Genomic DNA, 15,557 nt, shown 5'->3' on the forward strand with positions numbered 1-15,557 from the left:
CAGCTCAGACCTCACAGGGACACCCCTCTGTTGCCTTTTCAGCAAGAACCAGTTCTGGTTCTGTGATATGCATGCAAACCCTTTCCAAGTCGGTGGTGGTCCACCTAATTACTGAAATGCAAAATCAGTCCCTTAACGTCATGTGAGCTTGTTAGTTTCTTTTCACAACAGCTAGAACTTCGCAGTGAATTAGACCAAGGAAGCAGGGTGAAGAATATGAGGGGCAGATGTCTGCTGGGAAAGGCTGAGCCTGGATGTGCCTGGGAAAGCCAGGCCAGGCCTGAGGAGACGGCATTGAAGAAGCTGCAGGCTCTGCCCTTTCTGTCAGCATGGAGGAACCAGTGCCATGTGTCTGCCCAGGCCACATGCAGGTACAAGAGTGTCCCATGTCCTCACGGCAAATGCTGGGTAGGGTGGAGGGGCTGCTGGTGCAGGTCCCCCGCACCCTGTCCTGATGGGAGATTTAATTTGTTTCTCTCCTTGGCTTGTTTGGAGATGAGTCACTTGGTTTCAGAAACGTAAAAGAGGGTTGCCTGAGGAACTGAAATGCACTTTGTTTGTTTTCAAAGGCACCCAGCAGGGTGAGGGTGAGCAGCGAAGAAGGAAGAGGCTTTGAGTCACCACATCCCTGCATTACTCAGCCTGCTTCAGGCACTGAGCTATTGTCACCCCTGGGGTACAGATCGCTCTGCTCAGGAAAAATGGGAGAGCTTTCTCCCCTCTCATACTTTCTTTCCCTTTTCCCCTTTTCCCCTTCTTCCCTCTCCCCTTCCCCTTTTTCCTTTTCCTTCCTTTTTTCTCTTTCCTGAGCAAGCTCCACGGGAGGAGGTGGGAGATGCCTGAGCTGCCAGCCCGGGCAGAGCATGGGGTAGCTCGTGAGGTGAAACTGGGATGATAAAGAGGGAATGTTGACTGGAAAAACATGAACTTCCACAGAACTTTGAGCTTGGGCCACGAAGTTTTTTTTTTCTTCTTTTTTCTTTTTTTTTTTCTTCCTTCCCTCCAGGGCATTTGATTATTTTGTAAATACTTGCCAAACACAAAAACATTTCAGTGGCCATGTTTCAAACTGGTTAAATAGTACTAATGGTAACTCAACCACTGGCTGAAGAAAGAAATGTCGTTTGTCAAGGTCCCCAGGGAGACACAGGTGGGCACCATCCTTCTCACAGGCATTCGGTATCACGAGGTCTAACTCCACAGCTCATTCATTACCAGAAATCCTGAAAATAAAAATCCTTTCATTTGCCATTGTATCCCAAAGCCTTGTCAGTACTTCTTTAAGAGTGGAAGATACTGTGTTCCTGCCTGCTGTATCACACGTATCACCTGCAAAATATGGGGTTTATTTGGCTTTCGATAGACTAGAATTTTGGTCTTGGGAAACAAAAGTTTTGGTGTGCTGACAGCCTTATCTTTCAGGGTTGACATAAAAACCTCCCCCTAAAGCCGGGATATGTGCACCATTTAGCTGCAGAAGCCCATGCACATGGCCCAGGAATCCAAGCCGCAGGGCTGGGAGGCAGCACGACGTGTCTCGCAGTCAGCAAACGTCAGCAATGCGCTTGTGTCTTTTCTTGTCGTCCCTGTTTTTGGGGCATAGGAAGGAAGAGTCTTGATTGTTCAGTGTTACCTGGAGCTTAATCATGCAACTTCTGCTGGGCCCAGAGGAGCGCTCAGGTTGCTCCAGCTGGCAGGGCTGGCAGAAGGGGCAGACCCCCTGCATGTCCTGGGAGATGCTCCAATTTTGACAAAAATGACTGGTGCAGCTTAAGGCCATGGCAGCTTTTGCTTTGACTTTTCAAACTAGCCATTGTCTTTAGTAAGCGTAAGATACATGACAAGATCAGAATTCCGGGTGCGTCAGGCAGGTGGAGGTCTGCCAGGCTGTGCGGGGCAGGAGGGTCCAAGCTTTGGCTGTTGAACCACCGGTGTCACCTGGTGGCGGTGGATGCCCCCTGGCAGTGTCCCCAAGCCACACGCTGTAACCGCTGCTGCCAGCCCGGTTCTGGGAGAGGTCTGTTTGGTGGAAAAAACAAGAGAACAACAACCAACCAAAAAAACAAACACACACACACACACACAAAAACAAAAAACAAACAAACAAACACAAACAAACAAACAAACAAAAACCACCCTGTACTAGGAGTTATATTTTACTTATCTTTGAGTTTGAAGGGCCCATCCTACCATGCTCGTGGTTTTACTTACCCTGAGATTCTGCTCAGATCCTGGTGTGATTTATAGTGCTTCACAGTCCAAAAATGAACTTGTTTACAGCTTAAGAGGAGACACTTTTTTTTTTTTTTTTTAATGCTACTTATTTTAAGAACTCATACCGCTTCTTTCGTAATCCTTTACTTCAAAGGTTTTATTTTTTCAGCGTGTGAACACTCGCAGCCGCAGCCGGACACCCATACGTGCTCCTCCTCCGCAGCCACTTGTGAAGGCAGCGTGCTGGTGAAGGCACGCAGAGCAGCTCCGAGCTGAGGTGCTGTGACCGCTCGTGCCGGGCTGCACCCAGCCTCCGCAGCACCAGCAGCAAGCAGAGCTCGCTCCAGCGCCGCGCTGCTGCACCCCTGCCTGCCTCGTCCCCGGGAGGGACTCTGTGCTGAGGGTCACAGCTCCCCTCAGAGCTTCAAATGCCAGCTAGGGTTAAGTGTGACACACTCAGTTCCTTTGTAAAGTTATTTTCCCTGATATTTGTCCAGCCTTCTCAACTGACAAATCAGGTTTCCAAGTGAGCATGCAGATGTGCAGCCCACCACTCCCGCTGGTGCTGGCCACCAGCAGCTGGCAGGGGCAGAGGGCTCCCATCGGCTCCAGAGCGGCCCCGCAGTCATGAACTGGGGCAGGGAGGGGGCTCTGGGCTCTGGGCTTGGGCTCTGGGCTTGCTGCCTGTGGCCCCAGCTGCTCCTGGGCTGCCTGCAGGGCTGGCAGCCAGCACAGCCAGAAGAGCGAGAGGGCAACTCTGGTCCTCCCGGGCTTCCAGTTCTTCTTTTGAACCACTTCTCTATCGCCAAAGGGAAGCAGAGACAGACACTGCTCTGTGTTTCCTCCCAGGCTTGTCCATAACACCCACGGAGCAAGCAACCCACCTGAAGGTTATCAACGCCTCAAGGGTGCTAACAACCAGGCTGAAATGGACTGCAGGTTGCAGGATAACTGGGGTGAAAAAACAAAACAGCCTCAAATTCCACAACAGTCCTGAGTCCTCCCAGATGTGTTTGCTGCTGAGGTAAAACCTTTCAAAGAAAGGAACATTGTGCAAAGATTGATTTTAAAGCTACTGTACCATGTCCTGCTGGGGCAGGCATTGCCAAGGTGCCTGTTCCACCTTGCTCCCACGGGGCACCCTGCTGGGGCATCATCACACGGCGTGCACAAGGAGGCACGGTGCTTCTGCTGCTGCCCATCGGTTCACCTGCATGCGGCCCCTGTGGCTCTGCCTCGGCCCCCAGCCAGCACCGTAACAGCCAGCGAGGAGCCGCGGCAAGGAGAGCTTCTGGCCACACTCATCCTGGCTCCGTGCTTGTCCCTTGGATCTGGGGCAGCACCTCATGTCCCTGTCCTCCGTCCCCGTGCTTTTGTTGCTGTTTGCTCACTAACCCCCTTTGCTGGGTGAGTCACCGCTCCTTGCCGAAGCACGAGCGCTCTGCTAACAACACTGCGGAGCACGAGCAGAGCGGTGGTTTCAGCTTCTACTTTCAGGCTATGGGCTGAAAGTAGAAGAAGTTCTTGCTTCTCTCCCTGTGGCTGGAAAGTCACACATCGACATGGCTGTCCAGAAAAAACATTATTTTCCTGTCTTTGCCAAAAGGTAATTTGAGCAAAGCAAGGGATGGCGAGCAAGGGAAAGAACGAGGAAGCTGAATTCAAGCAAGTGTCTAAAGCAAACAGTTGTTTAAGGACAAACTATTGCAGAAAGTAGAAGCTGTTCAGAGAAAATTGTTACTGTGCGCAGGAATGGAAAAATTAAGCAGATTTCTGTAGCTGCCAAGCTGAGTTCTTAACTCTGTTGTGAGCACAAAACATGCCGAGCAGCCCTGGTGATCTGCAAGAAGAGATTTATGTAATGTGCACCTAAACCACAAGTCACATGGCCCGCTTTCCGTTTTCATACTTGTTGATCGCTCAGAGTGCGTATCTGAGCTCCCTCGGACATGCCAGCGTTCAGCAATGCCTCTTTAGGCACCCTTCCGCTGGCATGTCTTTAAAAAAGCTCATTCAGCAAAACCAGAACGCCAGCGCCGTGGGCTTCGGTGTGGGGCCGGCGTGCGCGCCCCACGGGGAGCCGGGGCCGCAGATGGACAGCAGGCGGCTCCAGCACCTGGCCAGCACGGTGGGCACGCTGCCGCGGGGCCGCAAGCAGGTAGGGCACCTCGCAGCCCACACAGCCCTGGGGCACGAGCTGGGCTGCCACCAACACAGGGTTTGCTGCTCAGTCCCCCTGTGCCGGAGGGGTCGCCGCGGGCTGAATGGGTTTTGGGGCTGTCATGAAGTCTTTCCTGCAGTGACCTTGCAGGGTGCTCTTGAGAGGAGATGCGGGAGGAGGCTGACCATGGGTGCCTGGGGGCCAGCAGAGCTTCTGCAGCTGGTACCCTGCCCGGGCTGCCTCTCTTCTCCATTTGCAGCTGTGCTGTGAGGCACAGAGGCTCCTGCTACTGGGGGTACCCTTAAATTTGGGTTTGCTTCAGCATGGTGTCCTGTCTGGGCTTCCCTTTGTTCTGCATCTCTGGCAGGGAGCTGATGTATCCTGAGCTGCTTCCTCCCAAACTTTGGAGTATTTTGCTACGAGTATTGTAGCTGCTTTGGCCGTCTGTTTCACTGTGTTTTTCATGCAGAACAGTAAAATTCTGTTGTTTTCAACCAGAGTCCAACAAAACTCTTTCGCTGCTGCTGCAAATTGCCAGCTGAGCAATTCTAGCTTGTCTATTTGTCGAGTGTGAACACGCTTAAATAGAAAGCGCTTGTAACAGATAATTTCAAAGTATTATCAGAAAACCAGCACAGTGTCTGTGCACTTAAGGCTTTGCTTAGCGCAGTACCAGAAGCACACTCCAACCATCTCGTTGTACAGGCCTGGGACGATAAAGGAGAGCCAGGAGCAGGCAAATGCTGGGAGTGCTCACTGCATTGGTTCAGCCACTGCCAGCGGTGACAGAGGAGCACTTTGCGTGGCGATTGCTCCAGATGTAGAGATAAACAAATGATAATGGCCGTGACGCAACTGTGTGTGTGTTAAAGATAAATTACAGCACGTACGTTAGGCATGGGAACTGCTCCGCAGAGACCGTGCCGAGTGGGGCTGAGCAGCCCGGCTTTAGGCCTGCAGTTAGCTCTCCCACCTCATGCAGCTTCTTACTGCAGTCTCCTTCCTCTCCTTTTCTCTCTCCAAGTAAATGCGTATTTATGAAATGGAGGTTTTATAGGTGGTCTTACAATGCATGACTTTATACCACTGAAGCCTGGGATGCTTTATGTATCGATAATGTAATCCCTTATTTGTTGTTCACTAAAAGTGAAGGGAAGAATTGATATTTAGCACTGATCCTTTATTTTTTTTCTCCAGACCTCTTTAGTCACGGGTCTGCCTTGCCTGAAGCAGGGCTGCCAGGTGCCTGTTGCCATGGCCATGCATCAGCTTGGAAATGCTGTGTGGCCACTGCTAGAAACTGCTGAGAGCTGCCTGCAGTTTCTTAGCGTGTGTCTGTGCGCTTTCTGCTTTTTCTTGTAGGTGTTAAGTTTATAAGTGCCCACAGATTTTTAGGGAAAAGGTGTGAAAGAAAGGTGAGGTCTTAGCATAACATAAACATGATTTAGGCACCACGAAGGTAATGGTTACAGTTTTAAAGGAAGTGATGGCAATCCCTGGCTTTTAGTCTTGGAGCCTCACTCCTGTAGAGTTTTGTGTGCTAAAATATGATGGGAGCTCCATCTCTGAAGCCCTACTGAATGCAGGGTTTCTCTTCAGTGGTTGTGCCTCTTGTTCTCCCAGTTTCTACTGTCTTGAGTAGTTACACTGATTTTTTTCAAGTAAAGGTGGGACTGGCACTGCAGTACTGTCTGTCAGTGAGGATACTTTGATCTTCACTGGAGGAGAACAACTGAATCGATATTATTATATACCAAAAGTATCTTTTTTTTTTTTTTTTTTTTTACTCTGTAATGTTAGCACCTCAGAAGTGCTTCATTTTGCATTTAGAAGGTTGGAAAAAAATGCAAGAGCTCATTTTTCCAGGGCTTAATTTCCAACATAATAAAAATACACATGAATTCCTTCAACTATGGCCCCATGCAGGCGAGTGCCGTGCTTTGCACCAGAATGTGCTGTGGCTGCCTGCACCTTGCCGAGCTTGCTGCCAGCACTGAAGAGGGCTCTGAGAGGGGTGCTGAGTGCTCTTGCAGTCCTGCACTTGGCTCTGCCTGACACTCGGAGCATTTATGCTCGCATCTGACTGATGACAGTTTTCTATTTTAAAGTGCAGCCTTTTATCTGAAGTTGTGCCCCGTTTGCTCACAGTTTCGTCGTGCCGCATGTGTTTCAGTTTCAGAAAGCCTCCAGAGGCTGTGCAAAGCGGGGAGATGCTTCTCCTGCCCCCGATTTTATCTCAGGGCAGGGCTCCGTGCCCTGCGCCTCCTCCAGAGCACCTGCTGTAGGGAGAGCCCCACGGACCTGCGAACCTACTGACCCTTTTCCTCTCCCATTTCTGGTTCCAGCTCGCTTTAACCAGATCCAGCTCCTTGGGCGACTCCTCCAGGCCACAGAGGTAGGAAGATTCCCTTCTGTAACAGCCGCATGTTTTGGGAGAAGCGCAGCCCACCAGGCTAGGGCCCGGGGAGCGCGGTGGCCCCATGGCTGTGGCCGCGAGCGAGGCGTGCTGGTGGCCCTGCCAGCACGGAGCGGGGCAGCGAGGGGACAGGACCCTGCTGGAAAGGGAGTGCGCCCCGGGGCTGTGCGTAATTCTGAGTGTTTTCCTTACAGACACCTTGTCGCTATATTCAAGGATGACAAAGAGACGTTTGGGTTTGAAATACAGGTAAGACCTAAATGACGAGTCAATTCATTTGAAAATAAAATCTGGTGCAAACTCTCAAGCGTCACATACTCCAAATTATGTTAATAGAGCAGCGGTGCAGAAATGGGATGCATTTCTGATGTTTTTTTCATAGCAAAGGTCATAGATAAGAGTTTCTGACCTGTCAGAAGTCAGAGCACTGAGAGCAGGAGAAATCCCAAGTGTGCAATGGTAACATGTTCTTTTCTCCCTAGCTGAATATTTTTTAGAGAATTTTGTATGGAAATATTTTTATATAAAGAGATAGAGATCAAACAGCTCTTTTCCTAAAAAACACCTTGTGCTTGCTGTACAAGGCAGTGTGGTTACTGCCTCAGGGCACAACTGAGGGTGTGAAATAAACCACATGGGAACATCTGCAGAGCATATGAACAACGCATTTTGAAGCACCCTCAAGGAAGCATTAGGCATCTCCGCTGAGCCACACGCCTCTTCTGTGAGAGCAGGAGCTGTTCTGTCCCGGCGGTGCATGAGAACACCTCCCACGCTGCCCCTTCACTCTCGTTTACTGCTGCTGCAGCGCGGCGTCAGAGCACTTGCCCTTATCTATGCACAAAGGGAAAACACTAACTTCAGTGAAATGAGTGCATTAGGAAAAACCTAACTTTTTACGATTTGGTTCTGTGACTAATGAATGTGGAAGTGTTCAGCTCAGGAACAGCAGAGAGCTTTCAGAAGTGAAGATAATTGAGTCAATTATTGGGCTTTTGTATAAATTGTCAGGGTGGATTTTCATTATATGTGACATTCTGATTAAAACTAATTGTTCTTGGCATATTTCTTCCTGAACGTACATTCAGTGTAAGCATTTCACTAGAAAGTCCAGGCTCTGAAAAGACAGCATCTGTCTGGTACTAAAAATAATCCATTATTTAGAAGTTGCAGTTCCATTACTATAATTTAAATTTAAGCAAACCAGAATAAGACAATGTGAAACTCTAGGTCCACCATCTGCAGGGAATTTATGAGAATTACAGTGATGGCTGAGTGCCAGAGTTTCTCGTGAGCTGCTGCTTCTACTAGGACTTCCCACCCGTGGAGCCTGGAGGTGAGGTGGATGCAGCATGGATCTGTACGTGCCCAGATGTTTGCAGGAAGGCACTGAGCCCCGTGTCTCTCCCCACTCTGCAGCCACCTAGAACCTAGGTATCTGCTCCAAAATAACTGGCCTGCTGTATTTTCTGTATCGAACGTGAAGTCCTTCAAAATCCTTGTGTTTCTCTTGGAGTCCTTAGTTTAACTGAAAGTTTTACTGTTGGTCTCTAAGTCTGAAATCACTGAATTAGTGTAATTTAGCTTGATAAACTCTGAATTCATTCCAGTCTTCATTCCTATTCGTTCCATGTGGACTGAGAAATTTGAGAAACTAACATGACTTCTTATATCCAGGATAGATTTGGCTGTCATAGGTTTTCAGGAACTTCAGCTTCAGTATTAGAATTTGGTAGAGGATGTGGCTGAGTACTGATATTTGCATGTAACTAAAAAGACATTTCCTGTCATGGTAAGGATTGCTCGGGTTACATCTCCTAGTTTAGCATTTTCTAAATGAATGTCAGAGTTGATAATCAGATGATGGATTTTGCTTACACTTATTTAACCTAAATTTAAATGCGTAAGTCAAAAACATAAAGCACTTTTTAGGGGGAGGAAGGCACAGATGTAGATAATGAGTTTCAGAGACCAGAAGAGCAAAAGTTGGTTAATCTTTTCAGTTGTTATTGTTAACTGGTCTGTCTGGCAACACCTGATGGCTTAATGCAGCATTCACATTGAGGAGGAGTCAATTGTTTGAAAAGCCAAGGCCATGCCCTGCCATGTTGTGACTGGGAACATGAAATATCATTCCAGTTGTGGGGAGAACCAGAAAGCAATTTGTATAGATGTTCTTGACTGAAGTTACTGAGTTTTTGATAATGAATAATCAACTTGCTTTAAAACTAGATTTTGCAAAAACAATGTACAGACATCTGTCAGGTGCCTGCTGTTCTCTAATCATAAGAAAGCTATTTCTAATATAATCATATCATATAATCTGATCAACACAGCCTTCCCATTTTAAAAAGGTGTAAAAAGACTATGAAAACAAATTAGTCTGGATGACAGTATTTTAAGTATTAAATTGCTATCATGGCTTTAATATTGGTGACACTGTTGCTTTGTTATTACAGACTATTAGATTTCCAAACCAAAACGATTACTCCTTGGAGGTATGCACTTGTGTCTGCAAAATTCAAGAAGAAAGCCCTGCTCATTTATCTGGCCTTCAAATTGGTAACTATTAATGTTTTTTTTTTTTTTTTTTTTTTTTTTTTTCCCACTATGGGTGGCCCTATCTTGCTTTTTATCCCCATTAGTTTTACTTTAGAGAAAGTGGAAGGGCTACGTGTGCTAAAGATGCTCATTATAGCCTCTGCTTATCTCTAACAGGTGATATCCTTGCCAATATCAACGGAGTGAACACCGATGGGTTTAGTCACAAGCAAATAGTAGACTTGATAAAGTCTTCAGGGAACTATTTAAGGTAGGCACCTGTCCTCCAGAGCGTTTGTACTTTAACAGTCTGTCCCACTGGAAGCCAGGAAACCTTCTCGTGCTATCCAGCAGCCCCACACTGCCCCAGACGCATAGGTCTGTAACGTGTGTGTCTCTTGCCCGCACCGTGTTTGCCCCTCTGGCACTAACACCACTGTTGCTGGAATCAGCTGTCGAGGAGAGGTGACAGCACATGGGCCTGCCCTGTCCCATGTGTGTCCCCTCCCCAAGGGCACCGCGGCACCACGTGCTGCTGTGGGGCCGCCGGTACCCAAAGCGCCTCTTCCTTCCAGGCTGGAGACTGTCAACGGGGCCATGTACCTGAGGAAGATGGAGCTCGAGACCAAGCTGCAGCTGCTGAAGGTAACGCGGTGAGCCGATTCTGTGCCGCACAGTGCAGAGGCTGCTGTGGGTCTGCTGTTCGTGGGGGTGGCTGGGCGGTGTGGCAGGGGGATGGCACCCGCGTGCCCTCTGTGCTGGCACTGCCAGCCACGGCACCTCCAGGGCTGGTGCTGCAGCTGCCAGGTCCCATGGGTGCACGGGGACGGACGGTGCCAGGACTGCCTGGACGGAGCACTCCTCCCCGAGCCCCTGGGTGTTTTCTGAATGGGCTTGAGTGTTCTCTGCCTGGGGCGCTGAGCTTCTCCACCTCTTTCCCTGCCCTGGTTTAGGGAAGAAAAAAAGTTCATCTTGACAGCATTTCATGGCCTTGTTTTGAATTAGGTCAAATGATGAAAAAATTATTAAAAAAAAAAAAAAAAGATGTCTGATAGCTTTGACCTCTTCTTAAATTTTGTCAGACTAAAAATTAACGAGTGCTCCAAGTAAACAGTTAAGTTTACACAACAGTTTGAAAATGTCAAAAAATTGTGTGTAGAAATTTTGGAGTATTTCCCCCCCCTCAAATATCAAATTGTAAGATTGATGAGGAACCTTGATCTGGTTGGCCCTGAATTTATGAGAATATAGCACAGGGCATGGTAGCTTGGTATATGATTTTTATGATGTAGCTGGAGGTTTTTATGACGTGCAGGAGGCATGCAGGGGAATGCATTCGCCCTGCCAGCCTGATGGAGCTGCCCAGCTGAAGCCTCTGGGAGGTACCGGCACCAAGAGGACCTGCTGCAACACCCAGGGGAGTTTGCGAGGACAAAGTGCTGGCTGAAGCGGAGGCACTGCTCTGGCAGTGGCAGCGGTGCCAGCCCCAGTTTGTGCTGTGGTGCTCCCAGTCCTGCTCAACCCCACTGCCACTGGACCCTGGCTGCTGGTCCCAGCCCTGCCACTGGGAGAAGCCGCCTGGGCTGCTCCCTTAGGTAGCTTCATGAAATAACGGCACAGTCACAAGACTCAGGCTGCCTCCCATTCCAGAGAACTTATAAAACCCAAATCTCCTGTGAAATGCTCTGCTTTCGGGTTTTAGAAAACAGTTGTTTCCCAGAAGTGCCAAATCTTGGCAATGCGAGTTCTCGCAGCGCAGAATTTGGGTGTGGGCCTGGCCCTGCATGATCAGGAGTGTGGTGGCAGTGGAAAGAACCTACTTTCGGTCATGACTGTGTCTGATGTCTCACCGCGGGACGTGTTCAGCAGCTGGAAGCCGTGTAACCACACCAGGGAGCAGCGTGCTGGCAGCAGCGAGCAGGAACACGTACCGTGTGCCAGTTATTTGGGGAGCCCAGCTGCTAGTGAGGCTTAACTAAATGGGAGAAACCATCACTGGGAGGTTGCTTTGCTTGGGTCCCAAAGGGGGCAAAGTCTGTCTTTGGCCAACTCCCCAGCACCGCTGCCCCACAGCAGGCACGTCGTGGCGCTGGGTGCGGGCACTGCCAGCCCTGCCCTGCAGCCGCGGTCTCCCAGAGGCAGGAGGGGAGCACAGCGGTGTCTCAGGCCCTCCTTGACAGAAGTCACTGCTCCTGTATTGCAGGGGAGGCTGTCTGGGTGCTGGATGGGTGGCAGTGCTTTACCCTCGGGAGGCTGTGTGTGTGCTGGGTTGGTTTTTCTGAAGTGTGGAGCAGGGGAGAAACGTGCAAGGAGTAGCAAGATTGTCCACGCAAGCTGAGCCTGGGCACTTTGCATGTATAAATATGACAAGTCAGGGCGCCTAGCTGCATGTTTGAGGTGCACCGAGTTCATGCAGGTCACTGAGGAAGCACCTACTCCAGGCAGAGGTTAACCTGGCTGGTTTTGAATCAGTTATGCAGCATTGTGTTTGTTATATCAAAAGATCATCTGCAACAGAGGAAAAAAGTTAGGCGTTGCTCATTGGTAGGATGGTTTGTCAGCACCTGCAGGCTGTGAGGACAGTTGGAGGGATGTGTTCCCAACTGTAGGATTGGGGCACTGCTGACCACAACGTGCCTGTGCTGCTGGAAGGTTCCCAGACTCTGGGACAACTGCTGTTGTGCTGGTGAGAAGGGGGCGCACAGATACTTGCTGTAGGTGAAGCGTACGGCCTGAGAACCCTGTCTGTTAAAGTGTTCTAAGCCTCTCTGAAAGCGTGTGAGTGACAGGTAGTCCTCTTTATCCTTCACAGAAAACTCTGCAGCAGAAATGGGTGGAGTTCCGCTCCTTGCACTTACGGGAACAGCGCTTGCTGCATGGTAAGTCGTCTTTTCCGGGTCGGAAACCACAGCACTGCTGAGACCTTCCGTGGAAACTCGGGCTGATCAGTAGCAAGCATTCCTTTAACCTGATTTTCATTTGCTTGCTTTTTCTCCTGTTAATGAGGGCACGGGGCTGGCCCACGGGAAAGCTTTTTTTTAGTGACTAATGAATTTGGATGCTGCTTTGCTGATGCAGACTGAAGGCTCTTTGCATCAGTTCTAGGAAACGAGTTTTGTGTGGGTTGTAAGGTTTGTTTTCCATTCTCTTTTTCTGGACTTAAAAACAAACAAACAAAGCCCTCCCCTTGCTTACAGGTTGCCCTGGGAGCAACTTTGGTTCTGCATTTTGGGGCAAGGCAGGGGTAGAGAGCCCCACACGGCTGGGAAATGCGGGGTGAGAAGGGACACTGGGTGTGATCCTCCCTGTTCCCTTGTGGCGAGGAAACACCACAGCACCCCTCAGGCTGCCCCGGCTGGGAGGGTGGAGGGGAAGGGTGAAACCCGTGAGAGACACAGCTGATGGCCTCGGCTGAATAGAGGGATGGGAATGGCCACGCTGACCTCCCTGCAGCGCTGTTTTGGGACAGCTGCTGTGGAGCCCGAGGCCATCTCTGCTTGCACAGGCTTCCAGCTCTCTGGCCTTGAGCAGATGCCATTGAATAATGCTCCTCCTTGACCTCTGCTTCCAGGAGAGGTGAATGACAATGCTCTGCTGGACACACTGGAGCTGGAAGAGGCCAACTTATTTGGTGGCTGTGGCACACCGGGACCTGTCTCTCCGATCAAGCCTCGCTTCTCCAGCGAGAGCAGCTCCCGAAGCCGGCTGAGCTCCATGACCATCGACAGTGAGGACAGCTTCTACCAGAGCAGTGCCTTCGATGATTCTGCTGCAGAGAGCCTGAGCCGCCAGTCCAGCATCGACGACGAGTGCTTCTTCCCCAGGGACGGTGATGGTGCAGTCGGGAGGTCCTCCCTGCGCAGGAACCGCAGCATCAGCCTGGCCAGCAGCGGGTCCATGTCCCCCCTCTGGGAGGGAGGCAGCTGCTCAAGTAGCTTTGGGACACTCCCACGGAAGAGCAGGAGATCAAGTGTACGAAAGCAGCTTCTGAAATTCATTCCAGGCCTTCACCGAGCACTGGAAGAGGAAGAAAGTCGCGTCTGACAGAGTGCATGCTGTCCGTGATGTCTGGGGCTCTGCTCAGGAGCCTGCAGCGGGGCCAGGGACCACGCGCTGCAGCCCACCTGGAGGCTTGCGGCGGGTCAAACCCAAGGCTGCATTTGTTCCTCACACAACCTTATGGTGAGACTGATGGTATTTAAAATCTCCGGGGTTTTTAATTATTTTAATTTTAATTTTTAACCAGAGTGCACTGTGGACTTCTTCATTAACATGAAAAACGACTAACTCCGAGATGTGAAGAACCTCTGCAGAACTTCCTCAGCATACTTTAGTGTTAATAATGGTTAATAACTGAATGCAAGATTTGTAGCTATTTATTTCCTGTTACTGAAGTCAGAGTCCTCAAAGGTGTCTAATAAACCAAGCACTTCCACTAAAGCCAGCGACAAAGTCCCATTAGAAACGGGATGGAGCCTGGAGCTTACGGCAGACCCCAGGGGAGATGTTCCAAGATGAAAACAGGCTGGTGGCAGTGACCAAACCAGCGAAGGGTGCAGTGGGGCTCTCTGGAGCCCTGTGGAAGCCACACAGCTTTTCTGTGCAATTCCTATCGTGCTTACTCGAAACAGCATGTTCTGTGCTGTGTCAGCTCAGTGACAGGTCATTTCAGTGCCGGGTGTCGTCACCATCACCCCTTGAGATTACTGTGATCAAATCAGCTTACTGGAATTTTAGCAGGTTGGAGAAAATGCTCGTCAGCATGCAGTGGTCTAAGCACACAGTTCAGGTTAATTTGACCTCTTTAAGGTGAGCGGAGCAGAGCATCTCCCCCAGGGACGACCAGGGCTGGCTCTGGTGTGGGTGCAGGCGGGCGCTGGCCGGGGTCTCCCTGTGGGCTGGTTTTGTTCTCCACCCCACAGAGACCACAGGCAATGAGGGCTCACCTGACAGCTCTTATGAGGTGCTATAATAAATATGGATATAAATGTGAAGAAACAGAGGACTTTTATTTTCCTCTCAGGCAACACAGAAATAGGCTGTTAGGCCAGAGCAAGCAGCCTAATTGTGTTTTCCAGGTACAATTGGAAGAATTTTAAATGTAATTTCAATGCCTTGTGTGCCTCGTTTATCTGTTGACCGAGAAGAATGTGCAGCTGTTTGCAATTCAGATATTGCTGTGGCAGGATTTCCTGGTCTTTTCAGAAACCTCAGACTGAAACTGATAGCTTTCCGTGGAGACAAACCCCAAATAAAAACAGCCTGCTACTGTCCTGGTACTCCTGTAATCAGTAAACGTTGCTCTGCGGGCTGCTGGAGGCCCGGCGGGGAGCCCCCGAGGGAGGCTCAGCCCCGGCACCTGGGCATGGAGCTGGGCTTGGGGCTGATCCTCATCAGACGGGTGGGCTGGGGCCTGGATTCACCATGATTCCCCTCATTGGAGCTCGTTTCTGGACACCGAATTTTTGGCCTGTGATCCACCTCAAGAAACAGCTCCGCTTCGCCAGTCATGGTGGCAGAGACAAGAAAGAAAGGCAGCGATTATTTCCACGTGGACAACTTGGAGTTAAAGGCAGCTGCATGGGTGTCCAAGTGAAAGCAACCGTGGCCACAATAACCAGAAAATCTGGCGAAGGTTGATTCATACCCCAAAGAGAACAAAGAGATCCGACACTTAAAAAGAGACGTTAAACTCAGTCATGTTTTTGCAATTTGGTAAGGCAAATGTTATGATTTTGTAACTCATGCCAAGTAACATGCCTAACTTATTAGTGGAAATATGTCTAACTTAGCTAATCTGTTTGCTTATTCTTACCAAGTTATGCCTGAGCTCACTGTACCTGCAAAGTTCTGTGTCCATGTTGGAGCCCAAATGAAATGCCTGCAATACTCATATTTCAGCAGGGTCGAGATTCTTCCTTGCTGTGTAGAGTTGCTAAGAAACAGACTAGGAATTCCTTAGATGTGTTAATTTTCACTTGCAAGTAAATGTATGTTGTTATTTGCTGGGCTTCCTGGAAAACACAGGCATCAGCAAAGGGCCCTCGCGAGGTCACACGAGTGAGTACAGAGCCAGTGCCAAACCCAGAGGTGCAAGTGCTCAGAGACCTGTGCAGAACAGTGTCAGACATGGTTACTTTGCTTTTACCCTAAGCCACACGGACACTGTTTGAGGTCTTTACCAGACCTCAGAGAAAGGGAAGAGAGCTGCCCAGAGCCTGCGTG

General features: G+C 49.7%; 1 protein-coding gene across 1 annotated transcript; it reads left to right on the forward strand.

Annotated features, from left to right (window-relative positions):
• The first annotated feature begins 4,110 nt into the window (after positions 1–4,110).
• On the forward strand, positions 4,111–14,605 carry CYTIP (cytohesin 1 interacting protein). The gene is made up of 8 exons (XM_068686892.1): positions 4,111–4,372; positions 6,721–6,770; positions 6,986–7,040; positions 9,251–9,353; positions 9,510–9,603; positions 9,908–9,977; positions 12,145–12,211; positions 12,904–14,605. Exons 1-8 carry the CDS (start codon positions 4,208–4,210, stop codon positions 13,374–13,376), a joined length of 1,077 nt encoding a protein of 358 aa, XP_068542993.1. The 5' UTR covers positions 4,111–4,207; the 3' UTR covers positions 13,377–14,605.
• The last annotated feature ends 952 nt before the right edge of the window (positions 14,606–15,557 follow it).

This window comes from Anas acuta, chromosome 6 (genome assembly GCF_963932015.1).
Source record: "Anas acuta chromosome 6, bAnaAcu1.1, whole genome shotgun sequence".
Classification (NCBI taxonomy): Eukaryota; Metazoa; Chordata; class Aves; order Anseriformes; family Anatidae; genus Anas; species Anas acuta.